General features: G+C 57.2%; 2 protein-coding genes across 2 annotated transcripts; both read right to left on the reverse strand.

The window, feature by feature from the left end:
* Nucleotides 1–1,745: 1,745 nt before the first annotated feature.
* On the reverse strand, nucleotides 1,746–16,738 carry DRC11L (dynein regulatory complex subunit 11 like). Its single transcript, XM_033862708.2, is given in 24 exon segments — nucleotides 1,746–1,853; nucleotides 2,422–2,660; nucleotides 3,025–3,199; nucleotides 3,471–3,532; nucleotides 3,971–4,194; nucleotides 4,850–4,958; nucleotides 5,114–5,173; nucleotides 5,597–5,619; nucleotides 5,805–5,863; nucleotides 5,945–6,044; nucleotides 6,693–6,759; nucleotides 6,762–6,791; nucleotides 7,184–7,259; nucleotides 7,985–8,116; nucleotides 8,583–8,667; nucleotides 9,154–9,171; nucleotides 9,379–9,560; nucleotides 10,954–11,026; nucleotides 13,119–13,303; nucleotides 13,596–13,715; nucleotides 14,647–14,747; nucleotides 14,750–15,085; nucleotides 15,613–15,679; nucleotides 16,610–16,738. Coding segments are annotated over 24 exon segments (2,760 nt in total).
* H2BK1 (H2B.K variant histone 1) lies at nucleotides 14,823–21,343 on the reverse strand. The gene is made up of 5 exons (XM_004312173.4): nucleotides 20,405–21,343; nucleotides 20,014–20,180; nucleotides 16,496–18,054; nucleotides 15,593–15,679; nucleotides 14,823–14,952 (listed from the first exon to the last, which is right to left on the reverse strand). Exons 2-3 carry the CDS (start codon nucleotides 20,143–20,145, stop codon nucleotides 17,818–17,820), a joined length of 369 nt encoding a protein of 122 aa, XP_004312221.1. The 5' UTR covers nucleotides 20,146–20,180; nucleotides 20,405–21,343; the 3' UTR covers nucleotides 14,823–14,952; nucleotides 15,593–15,679; nucleotides 16,496–17,817.
* Between the last annotated feature and the right edge of the window lie 1,556 nt (nucleotides 21,344–22,899).

Genomic DNA, 22,899 nt, shown 5'->3' on the forward strand with positions numbered 1-22,899 from the left:
TAGCCCTTGAATAGCCCGGACATCCTAGCTGTCAGCGGCAGGGAAGGAGGCGTCAGTCTGGGGCTGGGAATTAGGGTGGGGCCCTCCGACCCTGAGCTGCATGCAGCAGGGTTGAACGGACCACCCAGACCTGGTGTCCAATCCACAGTTTCAGAGGTAAAGGAAAATGGAGCCCAGAGGCGGGGAGGGCTTCGGCCAAGGTGTGACACCTTGTTGCAGGGGTGGGGGTGGGGATGGGGGATGGGGCTTTCAAGCTGCCCTTTTCTCCCTCGTTCTCATCTATCCTGTACTTCACCACACTGGCCTCCAGCGGCTGGGGCTCTGATCCCAGAGGGAGGGCGCGTGGGTACCAGATAATTTCTCCTGCCTTCCCAAATGCCACCAATTAGCCCCACACCTCCCCACTTCCAAATGCAAGGGAGGGGGACAGCAGGGACCAACAGCAGAGAACACCCTACTCTGTGAGGAATCCCCTCCAGGGGTTCTCTGGAAGACGGGCTTCTGTGCAGGGGAAAGAGGGCTTGGCCTCCAGGCAGCCCACCTCGGTGCTGACCCCCCTCTCCCTGGGTGGCCCCAGGGGCTCCCATGGCATCGCTACCTGGAGAGTGAGGAGGAAGTGGCTCTGCCCATTCGGGCACCTGAGGATGCATGATGAGACTACTCCCACCTGGGGAGGTGAAAAGGGGAAAGGGGAGAAAGGACATTCAAAACCCAGCCCCTGGGGACCACTGCCCAGCACAGGGCCTCCTTGCACCAACCCAGCGGTCTCCCCTCACCTGGCTCTCATGACACGTAGAACACGCTTTGACCTCTATTCACACATTCCTTACCTGGCTTCTTCGGAGAGAACTCTGGGGCTCCCAGCCCTCGGTGGCATGGTTGTCCCCTGCTCCCCGAGTTCCCCGACTCCAGCTCCCACAACAAGGGGAGCTCGCGGGTGGACTTCCACCAGGGGCAGGAGGCTGTGACCCCTGCAAGCCCCCCGCGGGTCAGAGCAAGCAGTGCAGAGCTTGGGCAGGTTGGGGGGGGGGAGGGGTGGTGTCCAGAGGAAAGCGGTGGAGCATTCACATAGAAGGCACTGGATCTACCCGCAGCCCTTGCTGTGGCCACAAACACCTGCCTTTCCCTACAGCCTTTTTCCCTAGAACCTTCTCTCCCCACCTCACCCCACCCAACCGCTGCCCCAGAGCCCTCACCTCCCCGACTTCCCAGAGGCTCTTGTAGAAATAACCAAACCCTAGAGTAGAAGGGACCTTGTAGATTAGTGGATCCAACCTCTCCTCACTCCGCAGTTAGGGAAACTGAGGCCCAGAGACAGGAAAGTACCGTGCAAGACCACAGGAGGTTCGTGCCAAGTGGGGCTAGAACCAGGGTCCACTGGCGCCCAGACTCTGGCTTTTTTCTTTTTCCATACTTACTACAGACCTTCTCTCTCCCCTCTCTCCTCTTTCCCTTTGTCTTTCTTTTCTTGTTTTTCTCCCTGAAATACCTCGAGGAGGAAGAGAGCTGGGGAGACAGGACAGTAGAATGACAGGAGGTGAAGACCCAGGTGGGGTCTGGATGGGAGGTCAGGAGAGGCTGGGCGCGGGCAGGGGCACAGAGCCAGGGACGGGAAGCACGGAGATGGGCAAAGAGAGCAGGTGCCCGCGCCGTCTGGCCGTTTATCCCTCTGCCCCTGGCCCCTTCGCCTGTGGGGTCCCCCCCCCACCGTCCCATCGCTAATCTCAGGCACTCCGGCCTCAGCATCACTTCCTTTTCTTCTCCTCCTTTGCCAGCTTGGCTTCCTCGGCGGCGTCTTGGTCCTTGATGAGTTTCATCCTCTTCTCGCCCAGCGGGGTCTTGAAGTACCAGTCCTGGTTTGGAGGCAGAGGAGGAACGGTAGGTGCACTGGCTCTGACCCTCGGCTCTGCTCCCTGGCCCTGCCCTTCCCTTTAGACGGGTCTGTGTCCTCAGCTCTCCTCTGGGGTCCTTGTGTCCTGCTAGACTCGTGGTTCCCCTTGCTCTTCACCAAATACTCTAGGCCAGCGTGCCAGCCACTGTCAGGGGCGAGCCCCCCTCCCCTGCCCTGCAGCCCTCTCTCCGTGCTTCCACGGCCATCCCTGGGGGTGGAAAGGGATTCAGAGGTGGGGACGTGAGTAGCTGCTGGTGCAGGAACCAACCAAGGGCTCCCAATATGCAGATGCCGCTCTCGGACTCCCCCCTCCCCCCAAGTCGAGGAAACCAGGTGAGACAGCCCTGCCCACCTGTCCTTCTCCTGATTCTTCTTCCCTTCCCAGCTGAGCTCCACGGGGAGCAGAGGGGGGGCTCCAAAGTGGGCTGTGAGCCTGGGGCTTCAGAGGACCGACTCCCTAACTGGTGCTGGCCCTCAGCCCTCCTCCCTGCCTACCCCTCCCCCCACCCCATCCCCACCCAAAGCCCCACCTCCAGGGACTCCTCCTCCTCCCTGTACACCGGGTCCAGCTTCGCCAGGTGCCGCAGGATCTCTGAGGCCACCAGGGGCCGCTTGGACAATTACAGGAGCCGCCGTTCCGTCAGCACTGCTTGGATGGCTTGGAGAACGCAGCCAGGTGTGTAGCCATCGGCCACCTTGGCCAGGGCACTGATGTCCAGGCTCTGGGTCACCTGGACCCCCTGGGCCTCTATCATATGCTTCCAGAGCACTGTGGGCGTGGGGGGAGGACACGGGGCAGGGAGAGGCAGTGGGCGCTTCTGTCTGTATCTGGAAAGAGCTTGTGCTTCTGGAGGGCGGCCCTACGTGCAACCGCGCCTCTCCTCTCAGGAAGGTAAGGGTCAGCCTCCCCTCTTAACCTGGGAAAGTGAGACTCCAAAGACTAAAGTGGCCTGCCCGTGTCTACAGAACCAGGCCAGGACCCAGACCGCTGGGCCGCTTATCTAGTGACACTTCCAGAGCACCTGGCTGTGGAGGTGAGGCCTCAGAGCAGTGGGGATGGGAAGAAGCGGGGAGCTTCGGCAGGGGTGGCCCCTCGACCTCTTCTCTTCTGTCCCCAAGTCCCAGGGCCTCACCACAGCGAGAAGCGTAATTGGGCCGCGGCAGGAGGATCCGCTCGTAGGTGCGGCACAGCCCCTTCATCTCAGGCGCCTGCGGCCGGTCAGTGGTCCCGATCAGCTTCGCGCGGTCTCCAGGATTCAGCAGTCGCAGGGCCTTGGTGAGGTCCTTCTTTATTCGCTTGGGGTCCATCTGCTCTGGGGAAGGAGGGGAGGTGGGTGGGGATACAGTGACATTATAGGGGCTTCTAATTCACAGGGCACGTGCCCACGCTCTGCCTCACATGGACCCTGGGGGGGCAGACGGGAGGGGCTGTCAGTCCTGCTTTAAGGATAAGGAAACAAGGCAGGAGGAGGACAGGGGACTTGTCCAAGGCCTCACAGCGGGCAAGGTTTGGAGTGACGTGAACAAGCCCACGCTCGCCTTTCCCGCCCACGGGCTCTGCCCAGGCTCCCTCACTCACCTCCTTGTCTTTTTTTGGGACTCGCTTATAGAAATTCTTCTCCGCATTCCCAATCCAGAGGGCTGAAGGTACCGAGCCAACCGGACAGGTCAGAGAATAGAAAACGACATTAGCTGTCCCTGGGGAAGGGTCACCTCCCCATCTGGTCCAACCCAGGGTCAGGGCCAGCCTCGGGCAATGGCAGACCTCAGAGATCCAGCCTCACTTCCCACATCCTGCGAACCCCACCTCTCAGCCCCTTGTATACCCATCATATCATCACAGCAGAGTCCCTGCCCTCGCCGGGCTTGGGGGGCTACGTGTGCAGCCTCATCTCTGCCATGAGAAGAAACTACTCTTCTCCCCACTTCCCCTCACCTCCCCCATCCCTGGGGCTTCAGGAATCCACGAGCCTCCAGCAGGGATTGGTAGGGAGACCTCACCAGCTCCTGAAACTACACCAACCGGGCAGCTGGGTGACCTCCTGAGCCCACCCTGCTCTGTTGTCACAGTCTGAGAACTGGAAATGCCATCGGGGACCCAGACCTTAACGACGATATGCACCCATGTCTGCACCCCGGTCTTGCCGGGACATTTGCCCTGCAGGTTGCCAGGTGACAGGTCGAAAAGGTTGGCACTGGTTTCCGTGCACACGGCCTTGACCAGCGACTTCTTCCCCATGCCCGAGGGGCCCACCAGGAGGACGGAGCAGATGAGGGGGGCCATAGAGTGTATGTCTGGGGAGTTTGAGAGAGGAAACGGGGCCGGCAGGGGGCCAGCAGGGGGTCGGGGTGGAGATGTTGTGTCAGGTGAGGCCAAAGGCCCCAGGCTGGGCAGGACGAGGTTCGGGTCCTGGCAGCACTGTTTTCGCCTAGGGTCTGGGCAACGCCCCAGGCATGCCCTCTGTGGGAGGTGCCCTGGAGGAAGTCCAACGGTGTAGCAACCATGATTCCAAAGAGCTACACGCGGTGTCAGGAGAAAGCCCTCCACCTCCTCCCAATGGCCCTTATGCTTCTTATACCATCTGTTTTCACTCCTGGATTTTGAAGGGATGGAATTAAAGGGCACGTGACAAACCACTTCAGAAAGATCCGGCCTCTGGTGTTTATAGGGGGTGGGGGGCTGGTCTTCGGGGAATGGGACAGACTATGGGACGTCACTTGGGATTGAGCGAGGGGCTGGAAATGTGGCCCCTCAGCAGGTCGAGGGCCCACATGACTTCCAGGACAGCCCAGGCGGGGTGTGACCTCCAGCGGGGCCCGGGGAAGGCGGGGTGAGTCCGACATGAGTTCACGGCACTGGGATTAGGAAGCCCAGTCTGGACACGCCTGCCTCGGCCACCCTACCCCGCACCCAGCCTCCCCGAGAGCCACCTGCCCGGCACTGGCTCTTGCCTTTCACCAAGCCGCAGAGCCCCATACAAGGCCACGTTCTGTCGTATGTCAAACAGGGAAGGCATAGGCAGCTTGTTTGCCAAATTCAGAGTCGATTCAAGACAGAGGCAGTCACCTGGGGGACAGGTGGCCCGCTGGTGAGTGGCACCCACTGGGGCAGGGCATGCGAGGAGAAGGGTCCCTGGGGAGGTGGCAGTCGGCTGCGGGGAAGGCCATGGCCAGGGGCACCATTCCTTAACCTCGGGAGCAGGCTCTGCGGAGGGCTCTCACCAACATAGTCTTTCAAAGCCAGTGTCTCACACTTCTTTAGAAAGCCAAAAATGCTGAGTTCTTCATCATGAGGTCCACAGACCTGGCAGAGGATGGCGCAGCGGGGGCCCCGAGGAACACGGAAAGGGACACAGAGATGGGTTGGGGCGGTGCTGTAGGCATGAGGAGAGGGGGTAGGGAGCCCTCCTGTCCAAAGTCCTGTCGTCAGCCATCTCCAAAGGCCCGACACCGGCCCACTGGCCCAGAAGGCAGTTTGCCCCAGGTGGGTGCTCTGGGGGTTGAGCGGAGTGGAGAAGGACCAGAGTCCTCTGAGACCCTCCCTCTAAAAACCCAGTGTGGGTGACACATGGCCCTCTTCCTAGAAACCACGTTGAAGATGTACATGCTCCTGGGAGGGATGGCCATGAAGGCAGCCGCACCAGTGGGCTTGCATCACCAGAGAAGGGAGTAGAAAGCGACCTCTGGTAGGTTCTGCGTCATCACTTTCAAAGCACTTTTTTGTGCTTCTGCTTTATCCTCACAGCTAGCCCGTGAGTTTGGTAGGGTAGGTACGTGGTTAATGAGGGCAGGGGATCAGAGGGGTTAAGTGACTTTCCCCAGGTCACACAGCAACAGAACCAGGACCGGAAGTCAGATCTGTCCTGGGCCAGGGCTCGCTCCACCACCCCTGGTGAAGTGCAGGGTCTGCTACCTGTCTGGGGTCAGATCTTTTTCTTTCTTCCTCTTCTCAGGTTTCATGCCCACCTTTTTCTGGTCGAAAGCAAACACACAGGCAGTTGTCTTCTGTTCCTTGCCTCCCTGGCGTGTGCCCTTCCTTGTGCCAGCCCTGGCCCCTCATCTTGCCTTCGGAGACTTCGAAGATCTCCCCTCCTCCCTGACCGCGGCCAGCCGCAGGCTCTTCAGCTCCTGACGCATCAGCTCATTTACCTGGGGGGACAGCAGGGGGTGTGATGGGGTGACCAGGGGCTGGAGAGGACAGGTAGGAGGGTGAGGACTGAGTCGGGGTGGAGGGGCACCTCAGGGAAGAGCCAGACAAGCCCAGTGAAGGCAGCGGGGCAGGGGGGTTGTTCTTTTGGAACCCTCAGCCCCTGCACCCCAACTCTGATTCACACCTCACGCCTGAGCCTTGCTCTCAGCTGGCATCAGTGTGGGGAGGAGCCCCCAAGATGGAGTCGGTCAGCTTTCAGTTCCAGCCCCAGATCCACTCTTTAAAGTCTGTGTGACCTTGAGCAATTTCATGACCTCTCAGCCTCAGCTTTCTCATGTATAATGTCAGGAAAATCACGGGGCCTGCCTCACGCTTTGTTGGAAAGATTGTGTGAGTGGATGCTTCCAGAGTGCGCGGCACAGGGCTGGCACGCCTCAGGGAGCCCTCTGAGTGTTGGTGAGGAGGGTGGAGGGTGTGACCCCGGGCTCAGAGCCACTCCCATTCCCTCACGTCAGGGTTGCATCCACACCCCAGGGAAAAAGGGTGACCAAGGAGAGGCAGAGGAGGATGGGGACCGAGATGGACCAGACGGAGCCTGGACTGCGCGGGGCAGGCAGTGCGTAGAGCGTGCTGCAGCGGGTGGCGGGCGGGAGGCTGGTCTCTTGCTCCACTTCCTTCCTCTTCTCTACCTGGAGGATCTCACAGTCAAAACTCTGCGATGTAGGCTATCAAACCGGTTCTTCCACAGATCTGACCGTGGAGAGGTTGGAGTGCAACGGAGTGTCAGGGTTCCAGGTGCACACACGCACTCACACCCACATGCACAAATAATCTCACACGTGCGTACACACGCGCTGGTCCACCTCTCCTCACCGAGCTGCCTGACGCTTCCACCCAGACCACGGACCAAGGCCTGATCCCAAGGCCTGTGGCCGCAGGATTCAGACCCAAACACATAATGCCCCCAACCCAGGGAATCACACCTCACACCCCTCTCCCCTTTGGCCTTCTCCCCTCGGCCTCCACACCCACTCTGACACTGCCACCTCATGATACATGGCACAGGCCCACTGTCCCCAGGACCAAGGTCACCCCAAGACCCCACAGGCCTGGTCACTCTTCCCCAGTCCCTCCTCTCTCACCTGTGTACTCCTCGTGTCCGGCATTAATCACAGGGATGGATTTGGAAGGCAGTACTCTCAGCATCGTATCTGCTTCCTAGAACAGAAACATCCTTCGGCTTTTTTTTTTTTTAAGATTTCTTTTTTTTTAAAATTTATTTATTTTTGTTTATGATTTTTGGCTGTGTTGGGTCTTCATTGCCGCGCGGGCTTTCTCTAGTTGCGGCGAGCGGGGGCTACTCTTCGTTTGTGGTGCGCGGGCTTCTCATTGCGGTGGCTTCTCTCGTTGTGGAGCACAGGCTCTAGAGCACGTGGGCTTCAGTAGATGCGGCTCATGGGCTCAGTAGCTGTGGCTCGCGAGCTCTAGAGCGTAGGCTCAGTAGTTGTGGCACACGGGCTTAGTTGCTCCGCCGCATGTGGGATCTTCCCAGACCAGGGCTCGAACCCGTGTCCCCTGCATCGGCAGGCAGATTCTGAACCACTGCGCCACCAGGGAAGCCCTAAAGATTTCTTTCGATGTGGACCACCTGTAAAGTCTTTATTGGGTTTGTACAATATTGCTTCTGTTTTATGTTTTGGGTTTTTTGGCCCCGAGGCATGTGGGATCTTAGCTCCCTGACCAGGGATCAACCCCACACCCCCTGAATTGGAAGGTGAAGTCTTAACCACTGGACTGCCAGGGAAGTCCCCCATCCTTCGGCTTTGACCCTCTCACCTCTACGCATCACAAACTCTGGCCCTCATTCTCCCAGGACCTGCCTTCCCCTGGGAATTCTCTGAGCTTCTGTCCCTGCCCACTTGGTCCGTGAATCCAGGCAGTGCCTTACCCGCTTCCTGGTCATTTCTCCCTTCCTTTTCTTCTTTTTCTCTTTTTTCTCCTTTTCTTTTCCCTTACTTTTCTTTTTGTCCTTTTTTTTTGCTCTCCTGGACCTGCACCTCCAGTTCCATTTTCAACTGTGACAAACAAGGGAAGATGTTTCTGAAAAGACCACAGGGATTTGATAGGAGCAAGAGAACCAAGGGCCTGAGCTAGGGGTGGACCCAGGACTCCAAAGGCCCAGCGTCACTGGTGGGATCCAGACACTGAGAGTCCAGACACTTGACTGGGGTCCAGGAAGAAAGGGGTGCAACTGAGGGAGTGCTCTGCTCAGAGCTGCTGCTCTCCCAGCCCACAGGGGCCTGGAGCCACGGTGCTCTCACCAGACATGTTTCCTCTCGCTGGCTAAGAAGCCTTCTCCAGCTTCTTCTGGGTATTCCCTCCTCCCCATGCAATCACACTGGCTACGTACATCTCCTCCACCACGTCTGCCTCTACTGAGGGTGGCCTCACCCCCTGCCACCCTCAGCTTACGCCCAGAACTCTCTGTAACCTCAGATTCCACCTACCATAGAAAGTCTTCTGTCCCCAGCTCCACGGTACCTGTTCTGGAGTCTTGTCTGCAAAGATCAGGTAGGATCCGCCTAAAGACTCATGTGGATAATCAGGGAATCGGCCAGTAAAGGCACGAAATGAACGTAACATGGTTGGAGAGACAGATGGATGGATGGGTGGATGGATGGATGGGTGGATGGGTGGATGGGTGGATGGATGGATGGGTGGATGGGTGGATGGGTGGATGGATGGATGGGTGGACGGATGGATGGGTGGATGGGTGGGTGGATGGGTGGATGGATGGATGGATGGGTGGACGGATGGATGGATGGATGGACAGATGGATGGATGGGTGGACGGATGGGTGGATGGATGGATGGACAGATGGATGGATGGGTGGACGGATGGGTGGAGGAACAGAAGGATAAATGGATTGATGAATGGTTAGATAGACGGGTGGCAGAAAGGGTGGGTGGATGAATGGATAGATGGATAGAGGGAAGGATGGAGAAAGATGAAGGACCAGGGAGATAGAGGGAGAGAGGGAAGGAGTGGATAGTTACAGAATAGAGGGGAGACTAGTCAGGGGGCGTCCCTGGATGCTTTTCCCATCTTATTCTGGCATTTTCTCTGCCATCTGGGGAATGGAAAGTCACGTGTGGTGCTGTTCCTGTAGGCTGGGGGCCCCAGGTTTAAACCAAGTGTGTCAGCAGCGTGTCGGGGCGTGGGGGGGGGATGGTGAAGAGAATCCAATCTGGACCAAAGGACAAAACAGAAGTGGGGTTCAACACTGGGATGAGGAGGGAAAGAAGGGCTCAGGGTTGGGTCAGCTGAGGCTGATGGCACTCGGATTTGCCCCTTCATTTTCTCTTTCATGTCGGGCCCCTCCGTCTCCCTGAGGGCATCGTGGGTCTTCACCACGGCCGACTGGAACTCCTTCTCCGTCTGGAGGAGTCTCCGGACATCCCCCCTGAGGCTGGCCTGGGACATGACGTCCGACTGCTCCGCCTGGCTGGACGAGGGGAGCTGGGGACGTGCACGGGGAGACAGAGGGGCTCAGGGGTGGGAGTGGGGAGGCCCGGCCCCCGGCACACAGCCCCGCACAGGCGAGGCCTCGCGTACACACCCACACGGAACAGCGGGCATGCCTGCAGCAGGAGAAATTGTGTTTGGAGCCTGAAACTCGTCTGCGTAAATTACTCTGATAATGAGTTTGCTAGATGCATCCGGGCCGGCCCCGCTGCCCGCTCCCCCCAGCACACCCTCCCCTGTGAACCTCCGGCCCCCCCCCTGCACCCCCTCCCCCCGCCCGGCAGCCGCTCTCGCAGCCACTTTCCCGCCTCATTGGCTCCCAAATGTATTTTAAATATCTCTCTGCGCAGAGACAATTACTGAAAATGCTGAGCTCACATGTTGATGGGCCCGGGCGGCCGGGCTCATTCCTCACCCACCGCCGTGCCATGGCCCCCTGCCCTTGCCCCGCCAAGGCCCGAGCCCGGCCTCCCTCTGCCTGCTCTGGCCTCCTGGGGGTCTAGCTCTCCGGCCCCCCAGTGAGCTCGGACCTCCACTCCCACGCAGCTGCCACCCGGGCCCCTCCCTCCTTCTAAGCCGCCGTCCGCCCTCCTTGGAGTAGCCATCCCAGCCCTTGTCTCCGATTCCTCTGCCCCCCCAGCCCATGGCCCTCCCCATCAGCCTTTATCCGCTGGGCTTCTGCAGGCTCTGCCCATGGCCAAGCCCCCGCTCAGGGATCAGGCCTCTCACCTCTACCATGGCCTTGCTCTCCTAAGTCAGCAGAGATTAGCTGGGGGCAGACCATCACAGAGCAGAGGACAGACGAGGTTCAGGGAGCGGGGTCTGTCCACCCTGCCTGGACACGCGCACCCCTGCCGCCCACACTCCCCGGCAAGTGCATTCACGCTCCCGGCACCTTGTTCAGACTTAGCCATCCTGCCTGCAGAGCAGAGAAGCAAGTCTGGGGCCCCCAGAGCAAGTGGCCCACTCTGGTGTGAAAGGGGTGTGTCCTCATCCCAACTCGGCCTCCCGTGCTTCTCCCAGAGGCTGCAGGAGCCTTGGCGGGGCTCCCACTGGCTTTGCGGCCGCCTCCCTCTGCGGGACCCACTCACTGCAGCCTCTTCTGCCAGCTGGGGGCATGGAGCAGGGGTCCAGATGTTCGGGGCTACTATCCCTCACGCCGCCCCACGTGTGAGTTCCTTCCAAAGGGCTCCAGAGAGGGAGGGGCGGAGAGGGATGTGGCCTGGTAGTGGCTTCGTGGTTCTCCCTCAACCAAACCCTGAAGGATCCCTCAACCAGGGACACTGGCCCCAGCCTGGCCCCCCTCTGCTCATGCCCACCCCAGTCCTGAGTGGACGGGGGTGTGGGCAGGGAGGGGCTGTACAGGGCCGGGGAGGGGGGCACTCACCATGCCGATGAACTCCATCTCCGTCCGCCGGTCCTGCTGAGTGCGTTTCATCTGCTGGTAATCTTTCCACACCCAGGGATACATGGGCCCAGACACTCCCCATACTGCATTTCTGCAGAGATGTGAGGGGCAGAGCTCTGGGGAGGGCACCTCCAGAGGACAGCTCACTGGCAACTGCCCCCCTGAGCAGGGATAGCCCAGAGCGGGGTGGGGCCCATCTGCACCCAAGGTGTCCAGCTCCAAGGCTGTGTCCCCTCAGCACCCCATGCCCCGGAATCCCCTCCTTCTCATCTCCACCCTCTAACCTGCTGTATCTTTTGAAGCACAAATCAGAGTTCAAGTACCATCTTCGCCGAGAAGCCCTCCCTGATCTCACTTCTCAGAATCCCCCCAGCATTTGGAAGAAATGCTTGATTCCACCCAGGCACGTAGACGTGGGGCGCTGTAGGAACTGTGCAGCTCCCCTACATCTTGGACACAAGGAAACTGAGGCCAGAGCCGGGACATGGCCTCTCCCAAGTCCAAGGGCTGTTCGGTGCAGAGCCGAGACCAGGGCCAGGTTTCCTGACCCCTCACCCAATGCTTCTCTCCCAGGCTGCCGGCCACTCTCGGACCCGTGGACACCCCAGTGCCATGGGGTGAAGGGTGGGTGCTGGGCAGAGGGGGCCATGGCGTCGCCCTGGTAGTGTCACTGAGACAGGGCCTCGGTGAGCAGGCTCTGCGTCCAGGCCCCCGTCCCACTTCGTCCTCCTGTTCCTGTGACTAGCACGGGAAAGGCCCCCGATAACTAAGGGCCTCTGATGAGTGTAGTGGGGAACCCGGGGCCTGGAACGCAGTGTTTCCACACCCTTGATGTCTGACAAAAGGGACAAGAGACTTGCTTTGGCTCTCAGGGGGAAGGGAAGCTCTAGCTTTGGGGCTGACCTTCCTTCTCCAAAGGCTTGCTTCCACGCTTCCTGAGGGCGAGGACCCCCTGCTCAGCCATGGGGCAGCCGGACCTGGGTACAGTCACTCAGATGCAGGGAACTCAGGCTGGGGTTCTCTGCCTACTGATTTATAACCTAAAAATCTACCTCATTTGGAGAGGATGTCTGTTCTCAGGGCTGTTGCTTGTTAGTTGATTGGTTTGCTTTTGCATTTGGGGGGGAAAGAGTTCTAAGTGTCCTGTATTGGACTAGGAAACAGACGCTTCTGAGGCACTGGGACTTGAGAGAGAAGATGGGAGAGGAGATTGATTTAAGAGAGAAAGATCCAGCAGCCCTAGGTCAGCAGTCCTGGGCCCTTTCTGCCCTGGAGTTTTCTAGGCAGCCTCCAATCTCGTCAAGCTGGTAACCACTACGGCCCAGAGTGAGCCGGCTTAACATCACCCTTGGGGGGATGCTAGAGGGGCCACGCCCCCGCGCCAGGGCAGACAGCAGGGCTGCCAGGTGACACAGGAGAGTCACGCCCGCCAGGACAGTAGGAAGGCACGGAGAAATCTAGAGACAGAGCTGGGTTTTCTGTAGTCAGGTGGGATGGGGTGTGATTAACGTAAAGGGTGACCCCAGGTGGCACAGGCCCCAAAGACACCGGGACCTCATCCGTTCTCGATTTCGTTCATCACGTTTCCTTTTGCCTCAGCAGGCTCAGGATACATTTTAGGGACTCATTTTTAACAGTCTTAAAAGCTTTTGGAATGATCGTCTACTCTGTTCTGCTGCTGGATTATGGATCTTTCTCCCCTAATTTTTTTATTTTTATTTTTGTATTATTATTATTTTTTAATTTTTTGGGCTGCGGTGCAGCTTGTGGAATTTTAGTTCCCTGACCAGGGATCGAGCCTGGGCCTTTGGCAGTGAGAGCATGGAGTCCTAACCCCCGGACTGCCAAGGAATTCCCTTTCTCCCCTAATTTTAATGGTCTTTCTGTTTGGGGGGCTTTTATGATACTCCACTTTAAGTCCTTTTGGGGATAAGATGTAGAATAAATAATAAACAAATAATAGACATGTTTATTGACTGATGAAGGTCTCTAGCTTAATATCTAGTTATGGGGCAACAGAGTCCAAGCACCTACATTTCTGTCATCAATTGCTGAGCCAGGCAGGCTTCCTGGAGGAGGCGACTCTATCCTGACCTTCCTCCTGGGTGTGGGGAGGGTGGGGGTGAGGGCAGTGGGGGGTTACCTTCTGTATGATGATCGCTGCTTCGTCCTGACTGAACCTGGGCCGCCCTTCCTCCCGAATCTTTCAATCTCCCTCCTCCTTTTTCCGAATCTCTCACACGAAGGTGGCTCGAAGCCTGCCTTGCCTGGCCCTCTTGGCCCTTTGCAGTAGGATTATGGCCTCCGTCTGGGGTAATATTGGAAAGCTCTGGCCAGAGCAGGGGCAAAGGAGGAGGAAATGAGGGAGGGCTTGCATCCAGGCGGGCAGCTGGGAGACCAGCCCCCAAAAGACATCCCGGGGGTAAGGTTTTCCCAGAGCATCTAGGTGCACAAGTCCTGTCCCTCTACCTTGGTGTTGGAAGGTTACAAGGAGCATAAGAGCAGCCATGAGGAGGCCAGGGATTACCCAGAGAGCACCCAGAGGTGGGCAAAGTGCAGGGCAGGGCCTCTGTGTCCTGAAGGGTGGCAGCTCTGTTCCTGAGGGCGTCTCCCTGACTTACCTCCTCGGCGAACACTGGCTCTCGTCTGGACAGGAGCTCTGCCAGCATATGCTTTCGCTCCCTCAGGATGCTGGACCGCTCCAGCTGGAAGTATTTGGGAATTGGAACCTCCAGGTCTGCCTTTGGGGCAACAGGGGAGAGGGAGATGAGAATAAAAATCCAGACCATCTGGCCAATCCCTTACCATTTTCAGCTGTACACACAGACACTGGGGCTCTTTTCTTCCATCCTAGAGCTCTGGGGTGGGAAATGTCCAGGCTATGGGCAGGTCCCCCCAAGAGCAATCCCTCTCTTCCCTCACCCCCACCATGTGGCCAGAGTTGAATTCTGTAGGATCATGGTAGGTAATGGGCAATGGTCCCAATCCTGGCTGTGCAGCTGAATCAACTGGGAATCTCTTAAAATGCAGGCTCCTAGGCCTTGACCACAGCAGAATGGCAGGGCCTGGAGAATGTTTGTTCTTTCAAGTCCACAGCTGAGTCTGATGCAGCTAGCTGGGGAAACTTGGAGACTGCCTTGGACGTGGACCAGTGAACCATGACCTTGGGGCGGACTGGAGGCCGGTGCAGAAGCTCTGTGCTCTGGAACTTGCTGGTGCACACACATCGCCTGAGGGTCTTGTGAAAACGCAGGTGCACAATACTGTAGTGGGTTCGGGTTCTGCATTTCTAACAAGCTCCTAGGCAATGCTGGTTCTGCTGGCCCACCGACCACGCTTTGAGGAACAAGCCTCTGGGGAACTCTCTTCACCAATCCCCTGCAGTTGAGTTCATGGGTCCTCCCAGCCAGGCAGAGCCTCCAGCCTGACCCTCCGGCTACCCCCCAACTACCTACATGCACTTCCCAAACCCCATCCTCTGATCTGCCCTGCCCTCCTTCCCTTGCAGATGTCCCAATGCCAGGGGTATCTGCAGGAGGTCCAGGTCACCCCCACCCCCAGCTGGCTGGGGTGTGGCTCGCTTCCACAAGGAGTGGGAGGTCCAGGCTAGCCCTCCCCCCATGTCCCCGCCCCCAGCTGGCGCGGGCATGGTTCTCGCCGCAGCCGGCCCACCTGGGTGAGCTTTAAGTCCTGCAGCGCTTGGTCCAGGCAGTGGGTCTCGCACAGGTCCACGCGAACCAGATGGTCTTTGAGCTCCAGCACGCGGCCCGCATGCCGTCCAGCAGCCGTCGCTGTACCATCTGGTCACAGAGGGTGTCGAACCAGCGCAGCAGCCCCAGGTAGTACAGGTAGAGCGAGGAGAGCCTGTACTGGAAGGACTGCCGCTCCCGGTGGGGCATGGGTTCCAGCAGGGGCTGCTTTTGGCCCAACAGCTCTTGCAAGATGAGGTGGGAGGAGTCCCAGAGGCGCTGGTAAGCTCTGGAGAGGAGGTAGCCAGCAAGGGATGCTCTGAGCCCCAGAGGAGGGGGGCCGGCTGGTAGGGGAGGTGGGCTCCACAGAGGCTTTTGAGGACTGTGAAGTCGAGGTTCCAGAAGGTGTGACGTTAAGGTTACTCACAGTCCCGAGGTGGAGTTCAGTGAAGTGAGGGGCCCTCAGGGGGAGTGAGAGGGTAGTTACAGTGAGCACCCCCTGAGGCTTAGAGAAAGTGAGGGACTGGGGTCCCTGGGGATAAGCCAGGAGGATGGAGAATGGGCACGGCCCTTAGGGCTCCTGCTAAGGAAGTGGCCCGTCGGAGTCTGCAGCTGGTGCCCTCCAGGTGAAGGTGCAGCCCAGGGATGCTGCAACGGTCTAGGGTGGTGGGCGGGAAGGGGGGGGGTGAGGGATGAGTGTAGAGCAGGGTCCCTTCCCCAGAGCAGAGCCCTGGTTCTGGAATTAATAGTCCAAGGGAAGCCTGACCACAGGCAGGGGAGGGCAGGGTCGCTGTGTGAACGTCTGGGGCCCAGCCAGGACTGGCCCACACAGGGGTCCCTCTCCCCACCAGGCCTTCTCCCCACCCAGTAACCCCAGCCTGAGAGCCAGGGACGCACCTTGCTCTTTGTTCTCCCATCACTTCACTCACCCTTCAGTTGTGGTGCTCACTCTTCACACTGCCCTTTGTGAGCTGGTCCTGGAATCCAAAGAACTGTGGCTCCACCCGGACTCTACCCTGCAAAGCCAGAATAGCCCAGTTTTAAGAGTTCTGTCCCATTGTCCCAAAGTTCTAAGGTTGCGAGGGGAGGGGGCTGCAGGTACAAGACCAGGGGACACTTAGAGGATGTCATGGAGGCAGCATGCTTGGGGACACCGGCTCCCTGTTAGCAAGCCTTGACCAGGGCAGAGTGTGGGTCAGCTGTGGCTACCTCCCTCGTGAGCAGCAAATGAAAGAATGGGCTTCATTTGAGGTCACCCTGTAAACTGGGAGGCTCTAGGTGGATAGCAGTCCTAAAGGCGTTACTCCAACTGTACCTCTCAGCTGGAGACCCTGTATTCCTTACTCTCTCTCGTATGTTACTGTACCAGGCACACGGCCGCCGTGAAAGTGCTGAGTCCTAACCACTGGACCGCCAGGGAATTCCCCACTCTTCCCCCTTAAAGTGAGAGCACAAGCACGCTTGTTTCCCTGGGCTCTGACGGTAGTTCACTTGGTTCGAGTAAGCTATACCCTCGTAAAGAATGACATTGGGAATAGTGGGTGGGACTCAGTGGTGTTTGGGGCTCATTTTGAGCCCTCTGTGGGTTTCCCCATCACTGCTCCAGGCTCATGAGAAGGCTCTTTGGAAAACACGAAACACAGCAGCAGCCTGGCCCTGGTCAGCTGGGGTGATCTCTTAGCTCAGTGTCCAGTAGGGACTTATGAATAAGTCATAAGTCATATGTCACTTATATATAAGGCATGGGGCAAAGGACAGTGGGAGGAGAGAGGCAGCAGCAAAGAGCAGCCCGAGAGGAATTCTCAGGCGTAATGCACCTGGAAATTAATTACCCGAGGATCTTGTCGAAATGCAGGGTCCGATTCTGCACTCCGAGCTGGGGCCAAGATCCTGCATTTCTAACAAGGTCCCCGGCGTCACAGATGCCGCTGGCCTCTGAATCACACCTTGAGTGGCAAGGTGTGAAACACAGCGGGAGTGGGGAAGAGCCGAGGTTCCTGGGCCACGTCCCCCGAGCCTGCCCTGTTCTGGCCGTGGGACCAAAGTGTGGATAATTTCTTCTCATCTCTCAGCATCTCCACGGTAGGCTTGACATAGGAAGAAACACGTGTGAAGTATGTAGGGCCACACTGCAGCCATCATTACAGTGAGCCTTTTCAGTACAAGAAGCTGAAATTACAAAGGGAACGTAAGGGATTTTGGACTGTTCACTAAACCCCACTCCTTCACGCCAGTGCCTCAGAGGCTGAATGAGAAGGAAAAGGCAAATGTGGCCACGTGTTAAGTGGTGAATCCAGGTGCAGGTCATACATGTGGTCATTGTACATTTTTGCAATTTTTTTCTATGGATTTGAGATTTTTCAAAATAAAAGTGGGAAAGAAAAGTTAGGAGTCTCAAAAACATTCTCACCAATTTGTTCTGAAGTTAAGGGGAAGAGAGCATTAGGGGGAAATAAAAACATCATAGAGATCCCAATCGGCTATTTAGAAGCTGGTTTGGGCCTTTCATTTCTGTGTCTTGAAGAATAGACCTGTGTAGCCCCTGTGCCCGGCACAGGACAAAAATTATGGTGTGCCGGAAATGGCATCACAAAACCATGGCCTGCAAGAGTAACACGCCTGGAATTTCAGGCCCAGAGAGGGCATGATGGAAACAGCTAGCAGTAGACCCAGGATTCTAATCCAGACCAAGTCGTACTTCACCTCACTAAGAATGAGAACGTTGTACATTTGCATGTACACTCACATGTCCCTCACGGCGCCCACCCAGAAAGCAGTTTTTTGTTGTTTTTTTTTTTGCGGTACGCGGGCCTCTCACTGTTGTGGCCTCTCCCATTGCAGAGCACAGGCTCCGGACGCACAGGCTCAGCGGCCATGGCTCACGGACCCAGCCGCTCCGCGGCATGTGGGATCCTCCCGGACCGGGGCACGAACCCATGTCCCCTGCATCGGCAGGCGGACTCTCAGCCACTGCGCCACCAGGGAAGCCCCCAGAAAGCAGTTTTTAAAGGTCTGAATAAGTGTTCTTCCACCTTGGGAGCCAAAAAAGTGACGAAACCTTTGCCCCCCAGCACACCTTGCCTTCACCTATCCCTTTTTCAAATCACCACAGCACGAGGGAGCAGTTCACCCTTTATTAAGGTTGGGTCCCAGGTCACTTGGAGCTGGTGTACTTGGTGACGGCCTTGGTGCCCTCAGACACAGCGTGCTTGGCCAGCTCCCCTGGAAGCAGCAGGCGCACGGCTGTCTGGATTTCCCGGGACGTCAGTGTGGTTCGGCCCGAGTACTGGGCCAGCCGGGCGGCCTCGCCGGCCAGCCGCTCAAACACGTCGTTCACGAACGAATTCATGATGCTCATGGCCTTGGAGGAAATGCCGATGTCGGGGTGCACCTGGAGAAGCGGCAGGACCAGTCGATTAACACAGGGACTCTGCCCCAAGCCCCAGCCCCAAGCTGGGGACTGCAAGGCCCCCTTACCAGCCTCTTTCCAGAGGCCGAGAGACATGGAAATAGGGATTTATTTTTTTACTACTATATTCAAGCTAAAAAAAAAATTTCTCCCAACTGCAAGAGATAAGCAATGTTACGTCTCTTTTTTCATTTAATGCATTTGCAGAGTGTTCCATAGTATGGACAAATCATAGTTTATATTATACATTCCTCTCTTAATGGACATTTAGGGGTTTTGTTTTGCTATTACATTGTATTATAATAAATATGTCTTTGAACAGTTGTGTGAGCACAATGAAGGTTATTCCTAGAAGTTCCTAGAGGGCTCGTGCACGTAACTTGGTAAATCGTGACCAAATTATTTTCCAGAGAGGACACTCATAGGACACAATCTCAGCACCAGACTAGGGGTGAGGAGACCTGGCTTCTGTGGCTGTCCCATGAGTCACCGTATGACCTTAAATACGACACTTTCCTCCGGGCCTGTTTCCTCTTCTGTCACAGAAGTTTTTGAACTAGGTGACCTCCAGTAAAACAAATGGCAGGGATCTCGTAACAGTCCTAAAATGTGAGTAGGCGGATTTTTGCTTCTCTGTAAATGAGAGGTAGGTGACTGCCTGATGAGGCAGGTCAAGCCGGTGGTGGCCACAGAACTAAGCCCGGGCCCCCGCTCTGCCCACCGCCTCTGGTGCCCCGGACGTGACAGTCAGAAACCTGGGCCTGTACCACGTGGGTTCAGGCTGACCCCTGCGTGCTGTCTTCACATCCTGTCCCCCTCAGGGTCGCAGAGGAGGGACAGTGGCTCACCCCACCGCACGGGGGACACGCGCGGCAGCCCAGCCCCGCTCCAACCCTCCCGGCACGAGCTCTGAGCCGAAGAGTTAGGCTAAGCTGCCGGGCTCACTGATAACCACTCCCACCCACGCTTTCTTCAGGACACGGGAGTCTTCTCTGCTGCTGCCCTTTGGCCGATCCACATGGGTGCCGGGCCCACCCCAGGAGAGCATTCCACAGACCCGGGGATTCAGACCGGAGACAGGCTCCAGTCTGCGGTCTCACCTAACAAGGGGTGAGGCTCAGGGAGGTTGGGGAGGCTGAGGGCAGGCAGTCCAGACACCCCTCCCTCCTCCCGGCCCTGGCTCTGCTGAGCAGGGCAGTGTTTGAGGCCAGGTTGCCCGGGATCCTCTAGACACACTGCTTGGGTACATGAGTGCCCCCAAATGCCTGCCAGGGAGAGAGTCCCAGGAGTAGGTGCCTCTCACAGGTGCACTGGGAGAAGCAGAGCACACGTGTGGGTTAGGGTGGGACTAACCCCCCAGAGCCAGGGGGACCAGACGTCCGCTGCTGTCAGGTCATGGGACTCAGTCACCCCAATGAGCCTTTATGCACCTGGGGTTCCTTATCTATAAGGTAGACCAACCCCTTAGCCCCCCAAAGACTGAGTGCTGCCCGTCTGGAAGGCTTCCCCAAGGCTGTAGTTCACACGCACCGCTCTGCGCTCTAGCCACCAGTAACTAGTATCCTCACTCTAGCCACCACTAACTAGTACTTCTCGTTGTGCCAGCGTATGTTTGGCACCTGGTCACCTTCAGCCCGGCACTTTTTTGTGGTCTTCCTTTAACTATGTCCCACCTAATGTTCCGCTTAATAATCTGGTCTGTCCAGAAGCCTTGTAAGCCTCTGGACTGTGGTGGGAGCATGTTTGAAGGGTCTCCTGCACATCACAGGTCAGGACAGACACTGAGCGGTTGCGGGGACCTCCGAGATTAAGTGCCACCCCCTCCAGAGGGGCTCAGGGGCCTCAGTGCCGCAAGTAAACTGCGCCCCGCGCTCTCCGTGCAGTGCCCTTTCCAGGCTTTTTTGCCAGCGCTCCTCACACGCCCCTAGCTCCCGCTCTCACCTGCTTCAGCACCTTGTAGATATACATTGAGTAGGTTTCTTTGCGCCGGCTGCGCTTTTTGGACTTCTTGTCTCCAGAGCTCCGGCCCCTCCGGCCCCCGGACTGCTGTGGCTGTCCATGCTCAGCGCTCATCGTCCCGGTCCTCCTGGTGGCCTCCTCCTCCGCTCCTTGGGTGAACTTTTAAGAAGTCAGCTGCCCGCCAGGTGGGGCTGGGGGCCAGCACCTGGGAGCGGGGGAGGGGCCTGGCCCAACCCTACCCTGAAGGCGCTCTGGGTTAATCCACAAAGAGCCTAATTGCTCCCTCCTCTCCCCCAGGGATTTCCTGTCTCTGAGTAAGAAGCCCCCCACCAGCCCCCTTCCCCACACTATCATCTCCCATTGTATTACTCACCGTCAGAGTTCACGCCCTGCACTGACGGCAGCACCCGTGAGCTCACTCTCGTAGCTGAGCGCTGGGGTCAGGAGGGGCACAAGGCACCGCGCCCACCCCCCCACCCGCCGCGAGGGCCCTACAACACAGCTGGAGAGACAAGACTGGTTCACACGCAACAATCAGGGAAGAGTGAAAGGGCAAAAGTGTGTGGAACAGAGAGCTCAGAGAAAACTTAGGGCTACAGCGGCCAGAGAAGCCTTCAGGGAATAAATGAGGATGTGAAGCTGGTCTGGTAGGATGGGTACCATTTAACTGGGGAGAACGGAGATTTTAGTTGGGAGGAACGGAAGAAAGAAATCAATGCGTGTGGTTACAGGGAGGCTTGGACTGAAGGCAGAAGATGGAGCCCAGGCTAGGTGGAGGCGGCAGGAAGCACAGCTGGGAGGGCCTGACAGAGAGGGCGTCCGGGCGGGAGGACTGGAGGAAGCGGGGCGCTCCCCGTGGGAGCAGGTGTCATGGGGTCCCTGTGGAAGTCAGCCGCGAAGGGAAGGGAAGAAAAAGGCGCTGTTGCATGGAGAAAGTTGTCTCACTTGGCACCTATGCGTGGGCGAGTATTTCAGGTTCTTGAACGCTGTGATTAAAGAAACCAGGAGCAAGGTGACAAGTCCGGGCTGTGGGGAAGAGGGTTTTCCCAATCAAGAGGTGGGGAGGGAGTGAAGACGAGCATCACCTGTCTGGGGGAAGGTGGGCCTGAGCAGCCGCCGGCTCACCAAGCCCCCCTATTCCCAGTTCCAACGCCCAGCTACAGCCCAGGGTTTGGAGGACCAGGAGGGCAGTTTTAAATCCAAAATAAGGCCCTAATTTTATGTGTTCATAGAAATATGTATTTTGTGGGATTTTTAAGCATTCTTTTTTTAAATATATGATTTTTTTTTTTTTTTTTTTTTGCGGTACGCGGGCCTCTCACCGATGTGGCCTCTCCAGTTGCGGAGCACAGGCTCCGGATGCGCAGCCTCAGTGGCCATGGCTCATGGGCCCAGCCGCTCCGTAGCATGTGGGATCTTCCTGGACCGGGGCACGCACCCGCGTCCCCCACATCGGCAGGCGGACTCTCAACCACTGCGCCACCAGGGAAGCCCCTAAAAGTATAAATTTTTATATAATTAATTAGTTTATTTATTTTGGCTGCGTTGGGTCTTCGTTGCTGCATGCAGGTTTCCTCTAGTTGCGGCGAGCGGGAGCTACTCTTCGTTGTGGTGTGCGGGCTTCTCATTGCGGTGGCTTCTCTTGTCACAGAGCACGGGCTCTAGGCACGCGGGCTTCAGTAGTTGTGGCTCGCAGGCTCTAGAGCACAGGCTCAGTAGTTGTGGCGCATGGGCTTAGTTGCTCTGCAGCATGTGGGATCTCCCAGGACCAGGGATCGAACCCGTGTCCCCTGCATTGGCAGGCGGATTCTGAACCACTGCGCCGCCAGGTAAGCCCTTAAGCATTCTTAAAAAGTCTTGAGACTGCCTTTTTTTCTGGACAAGCTGATAGCCTATTATGTCTGTTCCTCTGGTTCTGAAGCCCTCCCATCCCTGGAGACCCCAACAGACTTCAACGGGGTTTCTTAACATACCCAGACCCTCCCTTGGCCAAAGTAGCAGCTCTCATCTGTTCCCATTATCCTCCTAACCAAGTCTCTGGATACTCAGGACAGACTGACAAGCCATTTTTCTCTGGGCCCCACCTGAGGCACAAAGCAGCCAAGCCAGGCCCCTTGGGGTCAGAGGGCAGAGTGGGAGTCCTAGTCTCTTCCTCCAGCCTCGCGAATCTCAGACTCAGCTGCAACTCCTCACCTGCTACTCTGTTCCCTCTGCCCAGGGCAGCTCTTGGACTCCACGGCCATCTGAGATCCTACTCACCTTCCAAGTTAGAGCACGAATCCCACCTTTCTGGGCATCTACTCACGAGAAACTTCCCTCCCTTTTACAGCCTTCGGTGTATCCTACTCAGTCACAATTTAACATCTGCTTTACGCCCTTTCTGTCTTATTGGCTTTCCCATTAGATTGAGAGCTCCTTGGGGATTTAGACACCACCTGGGACTTTTTTTGGTCTGTTTTACATAGTCTTAGATGTTCCATGATGGGCACTGAAAAATCATGGCTGCGTATGTTTCCCCACAGGGATGGCTCCTGAGGTTTCAGAGATGGTGTGATGAATCCACATCGGTAAGGCTAGAAGCCGGGTGGCACAGAGGCTGGAAGTGCTATTAAAACTCAGACGGGCTATGCAAAGTCCTGCCTTGGAAATAAAACAGATATAGCGCTAATGAAAATTAAGGTTGTGGACAGATAAAACGATAAAACTTCCTATATCCCACCAGGAACGGTAGTTCACAAACATCAGTGTGAAAATGCAGACTCCTGACCATTTCTGCATCTCTCCCATCCCACCAACCGAAATCAACAGGCCTGAAGCCCAGGAATCTGCGTTTTTAACCAATGTCCCAAGTGTTGTACAGGCAGCAGC

The sequence above is a fragment of the Tursiops truncatus genome, chromosome 9, assembly GCF_011762595.2.
Source record: "Tursiops truncatus isolate mTurTru1 chromosome 9, mTurTru1.mat.Y, whole genome shotgun sequence".
In the NCBI taxonomy this organism is placed as follows: domain Eukaryota; kingdom Metazoa; phylum Chordata; class Mammalia; order Artiodactyla; family Delphinidae; genus Tursiops; species Tursiops truncatus.

What these genes read in the sequence shown, in the direction of transcription:
- H2BK1 (XM_004312173.4), bottom strand. Translation starts at nt 20,145, where the DNA reads ATGAGCGCTGAGCATGGACAGCCACAGCAGTCCGGGGGCCGGAGGGGC. An exon ending in TCTACAAGGTGCTGAAGCAG is followed by an intron (nt 18,055 to 20,013) that starts GTGAGAGCGGGA and finishes CCGCTTCTCCAG; the next exon opens with GTGCACCCCGACATCGGCAT.